This window comes from Blastocystis sp. subtype 4 (genome assembly GCF_000743755.1).
Source record: "Blastocystis sp. subtype 4 strain WR1 chromosome Unknown seqid_0121, whole genome shotgun sequence".
In the NCBI taxonomy this organism is placed as follows: Eukaryota; class Bigyra; order Opalinata; family Blastocystidae; genus Blastocystis; species Blastocystis sp. subtype 4.
In genome coordinates this window covers 21909-29764 of record NW_014569426.1, presented here as the reverse complement: position 1 = coordinate 29764, position 7856 = coordinate 21909, and the positions used below count along the sequence as shown (strand labels likewise).

The window sequence follows — 7856 nt, the reverse complement described above, 5'->3', positions numbered from 1 at the left end:
AGAGGGGAAAGAAGAAAGCAATACAAGGAGAGTTTTTGAAAGGAAAGAAGAAGGTGGAGAAGCTCATGAGTGTGAATGAGTGGGATTAGTCCTTTAGTTGATCAGTTTATTCCATTTTGTTTGATATTGGATATACACGTTATTGAATAAGTATAGGATTGTTATGTTCACATACACAGAATGAGCAAAATCGTCCTAATTTCTGCCAAATACCTCAATCTTTCAGAAAGAAAGAAGAATGTCGAGAAAATTCACAGTAGCCGGTATTTCTAGCAACAAGCTTGCGTACAAGATGAGAGGAACCTTGTTATTTCTAGGTACACCAACTGTGTTTATGTGAGCCCAAAGGACTATGATAAGGTTTGTATTCTGTTTCTATTTGTTACGCATAGCTTATGAATGATGCAGGAAAGATTGACGAGCAGAGTCCAGGCATTTTGGTTCAGGTCAATGATTTTGTGTTTACTGCAAGGTATCTCAATTCTCTGAGAGGATCATAGTTCAGGCCCTTTGATGACACACCAAGACACGAGATGGCGTTCAACATGCTCCAGAGAAGATGTGCTAGTCTTGCCTTGAATAACGAAATTGAGGTTAGTGTATATCCTCAGGAGAATATCAAGGTTATTAACAACATCACCTTTGAAGTTGATCTTCTTCAGAAGAATAATACTGGAAAGGTATAGATTGTATAATTTAGATGAGTCCTAGCCTATTGAAGTGGACTGTGATAAGCTCACTCCGATCATGAAGGATCTTTATGGACGTCAAATGTTTACTGTGGATCAGATGGTAGCAATTCATTGACTAGTTCATAGGTAGATGGTCGTCCAGTTGGAGAGTCTGTCTCTGCGTCTCCAAGTGACTGGAATGGAGTTCATTGAGATTGAGGGTCAGAAGCAGGAACCTGTAATTGGTCGAGCTTGTGGTCAGATGGTGAAGGCTAGTACCCTCCTCTTCAAGAAGAAGAAGGATGCTCTGATTCGTATTCAGGGAGGATCGAGTAGTGGTAATAGTCGTTTGTTTGAGCGTGGATTCAATTTCCAGGCTATGGGTATTGGTGGTTTGGATAAGGAGTTTGCTGATATTTTCCGTCGTGCATTTGCTTCTCGTGTGTTCCCTCCTGAAGTGCTTCGAAAGATGGGAATCAAGCATGTACGAGGTATGCTGTTATATGGACCTCCTGGTTGTGGTAAGACTTTGATTGCTCGTCAGATTGGTAAGGCATTGAATGCTCACGAGCCGAAGATTGTGAATGGCCCTGAAATTCTGAATAAGTATGTTGGAGAATCGGAAGCTAATATTCGTGCTTTGTTTGAAGATGCTGAAAAAGAACAAGAGGAGATGGGAGATAACAGTGACCTTCATATCATCATATTCGATGAGATCGATGCTATTTGTAAGGCTCGTGGAGCAAATGGAGATGGAACTGGAGTTCATGATAGCATTGTCAATCAGTTACTCTCTAAGATTGATGGTGTGGAGGCCTTGAATAATGTGCTTATTATTGGTATGACCAATCGTAAGGATCTTATTGACTCTGCTTTGCTTCGACCTGGTCGTCTTGAGGTTCATGTTGAGATTGGCTTGCCAAGTGAAGAGGGTCGTGTGCAGATTCTGAAGATCCACACGAATACTATGCGTCAGAATGGATATCTGGCTGATGATGTGGATTTGGCGAAGTTGTCTGATTTGACCAAGAACTTCACTGGAGCTGAATTGGAGGGTCTGGTGAAGAGTGCTTCCTCCTTCGCTCTGGAACGTGAAGTTGATATAAATAATCTCACGAAGGTGGATATCGATCCTGAGAAGATGCGTGTGACTTGGCAGGACTTCCAGCGTGCTTTGCAAGAAGTCCAACCTGCCTTCGGTCTGGAGAAGGATGAACTGTCTATTCGTTATCGTAATGGAATTATTGAGTATTCAGATGAGTTCAAGAAACTGTACAGTGATCTCATGACTATGGTTGAACAAGTACGTACTTCCGAACATACTCCTCTGATTTCTGTATGTCTTGATGGAGTTCAGGGTTGTGGTAAGACTGCTCTTGCTGCTTATGTTGCTGTTCAATCCCAGTTCCCCTTCGTTAAATTCATTTCAGCTGATATGTTACTTGGTGCCTCGGATTCATCCAAGGCAGGATCCATCTCTGCTATTTTCCAGGATGCCTACAAGTCTCCTCTTTCGATGATCATTTTGGATGATTTGGAACGTCTTGTGGAGTATGTTCGTTTGGGACCTCGTTTCTCGAACTCTGTGCTTCAGGCACTGCTTGTTTTGATTAAGAAGAATCCTCCTACAGTAGGTCGGAAATTAATGATCATTGCAACCACCTCACAGCGCAATGCAATGGAAGAGTTGGGTCTGATGGATCCATTCAATGTGGTGATGGACATCCCTGTACCGTATGCTCCGAAGGATGTGGCTGAAGTGTTGCGCACAACTGGAGGTATGTCAGAAGATGTAATTGCTAAGGTGTCTGCTGAAGTTACAATGGGAGTGCCTGTGAAGGAGTTGTTGTTGATTCAGGAAATGGCACGCAGTGATAGCGAGAACGGTGTTATTACGTATGAGAAGTATATGGATTGCTTCCATTCTGTGCATCCTGATCTGTAATCGCGAGTCTTGCTTCTTCCTTGTGTTTGTTAGAAAACAATGGTAAAAGGACACGTAATCTTCATTGTACCGATTCATAGGATCAATACGTGTGTCGCAGACGCTACTATTAACTAATACCTCCAAAACTTACCGTTGTAGATGCTCATCATCGAGTCGATTCTTCACTTTGTAAATGTATGCTTTTGTCTTAATGCTTGGCAAAGTACTGCGTGTCATAACATGCTTGCGAACTGAGTTTGGAAAATGATAGTTCTTAAGATACTACATTTAATTAACATCTATACAAACAGTCTTACGTAATCTACTTTCATAATCAGAGAACGCTTCACTTTTAATTCTTTGAGTTCGGAAATGGAATATAGAAGTTGCTAGACAAATTATTCCAAGTCCAATTCACCAACCTTTTCGTAATCGCCTCTTGTATTAGGAACACGATAAGCACCGCGAATAAACATCGCAGATTGTGTAATTGCATTATTAACTGCTGGAAGACAACGAGCTATGCAACGACTCAACATGATGTACAAATCAATGAAAACAAACAACCAATCAACACTTTAAAAGTTTTAGGTCAACAGCAATTGACTCATTTCCCTTAATTCCAGCCTTTGGATATCCCTTTTCACCAAACGCATTCTCAGGACGAATTACAATTCTCCTTTCTCCTCCTTCTCTCATCGCTACATTTGATCGTTATTGCATTGTCGTACTCTGAATAGCAGAATCCAATCCAGGACACAGCTTACCAACAGCAATGGCAACTGTTCTCTTCCAGGGAAGGATTTTCTTCATGGAAGGATCCTCAGAGTCAATGATAGATCCATTTGGTGTGTGAATGGTATATGCAATTCGGACTTTGTGTCCCTTCAGAGGTATTTCTCCTGTACCCACTGTCGTATCCTTGTATCGTACGTAATCCCCAAGACGAACATAGTTCTACTGTTCACATAACTCTCAGAATAGTACTTTCACATCAAAAGGCTCAAACGAAAGTGTTTTAAGCGGAGTCTCTTTGATTTGAACATGTTCGGATTCAGAAGACTCTCCCAACTGACGTTTCAATGCAAGCAGAGAGTTAAGATCCACATCATGAACAAATCCCATGATATCAACAGGGACATTTCCTTCGACAGAAAACTTTACTGAAACACTTTGTGCACGGAAATCAAGGGATATATGTTTCTGTGGAGTTTCTAGAGAGTAACAAACCTGTTCACATCCAACGTGTTGACAAACGAGCTATGATAATATCCTGATCTTCAACCTCGGCCTTGAGGAGACATGAAATAGCCTTGTCTGGTATTTCTCGCAAACTAACCTGCAGATGATATTACCTCACAGTCAGTACATTTGTGATTTTGAGAGAACGACATATTAGAGCCACATCCAGTGCTTGTCCTGGATACACCTATCCTATTAATATTCAGATTTTGGGAATCATACGGTGCTTCCAAAAAAGTACTGCTGTGGTTCGTCCTCCATGGAATGGAATTCTACACTCTCTCCAACAAACAGGATGCATAGTACAACTAATTCTCTCCATTTACAAAGCTACACATCGAATTGATGGTTTCAACCCACATCTTCACATCTCCTTGGATGGACCTGAAGTAATACTTCTTCTTCGCCTACGAATTACACTAGTATTACCTTCTCTTACCACAATATCTTCAAAGGAAAAACATCGTTCGGTATGATACTTCACATTCCCAAGTTCTCTCAAGGCCAGGTTGAATTCCAGCTTTCCATTACGAACGTTAATGCAGAAGATTCTGGGTCTGGTCGTTAAAACAAGCTATACTGACATTTCGTCTCCATCCGTACCAGTCGCTTGAAGATCGAGAGACAGCGTCCTCGAAGAATCAGACTTGAATATAAAACCTCCTCAGTTGTATCCAGAAACTGGTTGTAACCTAGTTGTCAAAGCCATGCTAACCGTTACATCGATTGGAATCCTTAGGTCGTTCCTCTGACTTAGGTTCTTGAATAAAACCGCTGGCTGTAGTGAAAGCCTGTTGTCGATGATCTGGATCCACTTGTTTGGCTGCTGCTTTCCAGTCAGTTCCATTCTTTGGAAGCAATTGATCTAAGGGAACTTGACTCTGAAGAAATACAGAGTCGTCCTCAGGATGTGTCTTTGTGAGATCTGTGTCCGTCTTACGTAGAAGTCGAGTTAGATTCTTCCGATCTTCGTCATTTACAACACTTACACCCCGCATAGGTTTTGGTAGTAATGTCGTCGAATCCAACACCACATCAATACTGTCTGTAACAAGCTCGGCCTGTTCTTCTAGAAGAATGTCTTCAAATGATGGTTCTTGGTCGACTTCATCAAAGGACGAAGGAGGTTGGACAGGAGGAAGATAAGGAGGAGTTGAATTCGCTAGATGATCGAAATCAATCCCTTGGAAATATGGATGAGTCTACATGAGAGAACCAAGGAATATGTACAAAGAGTTCTTCGTATCCAATCCGTTCTTCAGGATTCTTCACCAATAATCGAAGAATCAAGTCTTGTGCAACCTTTGAGAGAGATGGAGGAAATGCCAATTTTGAGGGTTCAAATTGGGAAATCAGTTGGAAAATGAGATAACTACAATTGGATCATTAACAAATCCACTACTCGTTCTCTTCTTGGAATAGAACATTTCCTGTCAATAGCTGATATAAAATACAACCTAAGGCCCACAGATCCGATTTAATGGAGGCACGTTTCCCATCAAGCACTTCAGGAGACAGATAACAGCTGGATCCACAAAACGTATATCCTCGTTCTCTCTTCTTCCCATCCTGTTCTATTACATCTGTTTCATCCAAAAAGAGAATTGTTCCGAAGTCTGTTAATGAGATGTGACCAGATGCTTGAAGAAGGATGTTTTCTGGCTTCACATCTCTATGAATCGCATGATGTGTTGTGTGAATATAATTGAGAGCGAGAAGGATCTCAGCTGCAAAAAACTGAGCAACTGAATCAGGACATGGAAGACCTTGTGTCTTGAAGCTGCTAAAAATAACACCTTCCATGCACTACTACCTAATCATGCTTGCCAAATCTCCTCCTTCGCAATACTGAGTCACAAAATACAGATTCTCCTTATCCTATTGATTACATAGTATAACTAGTCCTACTTGGAATGAATAATACAACCGATTGACCAAAGGATGATGAAAACGTAAATAGGCATTCCGCTCACTCATAACAGAAGCAGATTTTCCTTCCTAGTCTAAATGAGCTAAAGAAACTATACTTTCTGGATAAAACCCTTATTCACGATCTTCACAGCATATACATCACTAGTATCCTTTTTCTTTGCTAGAACAACCTATCCTGTTATATCACTCCGATTAAATTAATACTCGTGAATACGAACCTTCTCCAAGCTGTTTACCAAAGACAAAATCATCTACTCCGATTTTCTGCATTTTGATCAAAATTTGCATCTTCTACTTTTCTTCCTTGGGAATCAACCATTATGAGATAACAACAAACAAAGGAATGACAAGCTAACTTCTAGAGCTCAGCGTTCTCTTGTTTGACTCTCCGTTTTAGGATTTCCTGGCCTATTCTTTGAAATTCACGTTCCAGAATTGTGCCAAACACATCTTCCGAATATCGTTCCACCATATCTATTCTCGCTTTTTCTCCTTTTGTTCGAGCCTCTTCAGGATGAACTTGAATCTTTCTCATAATCAGTCTAAACTCTGTGTGATTGGGTTCAACCAATAAATGACCCGCAAAAGCGCCTTCTTGAATCTTTGTCTAAATAAAACCCAACTTTAGGAGTCTTACATAACCTTGAATCGGAATAAGATATGCATTGTACTCATTGACGTAAGTGAGTGGTCCTCCATATCCCGTAGTAACCACAGCTACTCCACAACTCATGGCCTCTTGTGCAACTCGTCCCCATCCTTCACCTCGTGTGGGCAACACCACAGCGGTAGCCTTGATCTGATTCAATCAACATACTGATACCACGTTATAGAAGTAAGGAAGATAATCCTCAGGAGCATAATCTGTCAGAATAGAATAATGTGGAAGGATAGCTCTCTCATTTACAGAGAAATGAGATAGAATGAAAGAATTCACTTGATCGATGATGGGAACTAGATAAAACGAAATAAAGAAGAATACCTGATTCGTGATACTCTTGTGTGATGATGAATAAGGAAACAGGATCTTGGAGAGTGAAAGAATGAAAATAGACATCAAGAAGAATGTCCCATCCTTTTCTCATTTCCCATTTAAATACACTCAAAAATATATCAACAGAGGTTCCGAAAGTTGGATGAGGTTCAAATACATCTTTGATAAGCATTGCACGAGTCACATTCATCTGATTGGCAGGATCCTGCTCAGCATCAATAGAAGCATGATTACGAAGAGAAGGAATTGGGCGGAAGAAAGTAGTGTCAACAGATTCGCCAATGACCCGAACATTGGTAGCTCCTCCTTTCTCAAAAATACCCTTCATGAACTCTGAAGGAACCCATATTTCGTCCATTCGATTCATTTTCGAAATCCAACCCTCCGGAATACGATCAGTCTCAAACATGGTACGGCCAATATGATAGGATCGTCTGTGGGAGAATATAGGACAGTCTGATGTTGAGAAAGAAGCCGGCTTCCAAGCACCTGGCTCACTATGACAAATCTCAATAACAACAGGAGAGCGATCTCGTTTTCGCTTGTTAATCAATTTCCACAATGTGGACTGTTCCTAGAGATGAACTAGACAACAAGGGAGTACATGAGCTGCGAGACCATTAATGAATCCTTGATTCACCGAATCGCCATGCTACCCATCAACTCGACTACAATTAGGATACCTGTTGAATATGAACGTCAAATCCCTTCTTGTCGATAGCTTTTACGAGAGAGATAGCTTCTGAACAATAACCACCTCCACTTAAAAATGGTGCGCTCCAAAACACCTTAGTATCACATCTACAACCATTCTGTACAGAAATGTTTGAATTCGGTATGTCGGAGATTTGTAGACTCGATATAAAGAAAGTAACATATCTAGTTGTCTCTAAGTGAAACGAAGATGTACATTTGATAGAGAGTGTATCCAATCATCCCATATGTGAATATGGACAGAAGGACCTCTCGTATGGATTGCATACACTCAATCTGTAGAAATAACAAGTGGCGGCAGATCCCAGAATTGGGACTTCTGTGACTATATTCCCCTTAATTGTTCCTAATTATTACCCTATAAAAGAACCGCCAA

At 40.8% G+C, this 7856-nt stretch overlaps 4 protein-coding genes across 4 annotated transcripts; 1 reads left to right on the top strand and 3 right to left on the bottom strand.

Annotated features, from left to right (window-relative positions):
- Positions 1-238: 238 nt before the first annotated feature.
- On the top strand, positions 239-2616 carry JH06_4194 (putative vesicle-fusion ATPase; the record flags this gene model as incomplete). Its single annotated transcript, XM_014671987.1, has 6 exons — positions 239-285; positions 318-360; positions 393-472; positions 506-680; positions 712-792; positions 823-2616. The coding sequence occupies 6 exons, from the start codon at positions 239-241 to the stop codon at positions 2614-2616; spliced, it is 2220 nt and encodes a 739-aa protein (XP_014527473.1).
- A 696-nt stretch (positions 2617-3312) lies between these two features.
- Positions 3313-3723, bottom strand: JH06_4193 (hypothetical protein; the record flags this gene model as incomplete). The annotated part of the gene is made up of 2 exons (XM_014671986.1): positions 3313-3555; positions 3586-3723. The coding sequence occupies 2 exons, from the start codon at positions 3721-3723 to the stop codon at positions 3313-3315; spliced, it is 381 nt and encodes a 126-aa protein (XP_014527472.1).
- A 1515-nt stretch (positions 3724-5238) lies between these two features.
- Positions 5239-6042, bottom strand: JH06_4192 (kinase; the record flags this gene model as incomplete). The annotated part of the gene is made up of 5 exons (XM_014671985.1): positions 5239-5623; positions 5654-5718; positions 5749-5838; positions 5868-5932; positions 5991-6042. 5 exons carry the CDS (start codon positions 6040-6042, stop codon positions 5239-5241), a joined length of 657 nt encoding a protein of 218 aa, XP_014527471.1.
- Positions 6043-6130: 88 nt separating this feature from the next.
- On the bottom strand, positions 6131-7747 carry JH06_4191 (glycosyl transferase; the record flags this gene model as incomplete). The annotated part of the gene is given in 7 exon segments (XM_014671984.1): positions 6131-6373; positions 6410-6571; positions 6590-6726; positions 6755-7340; positions 7353-7418; positions 7450-7653; positions 7730-7747. 7 exon segments carry the CDS (start codon positions 7745-7747, stop codon positions 6131-6133), a joined length of 1416 nt encoding a protein of 471 aa, XP_014527470.1.
- Between the last annotated feature and the right edge of the window lie 109 nt (positions 7748-7856).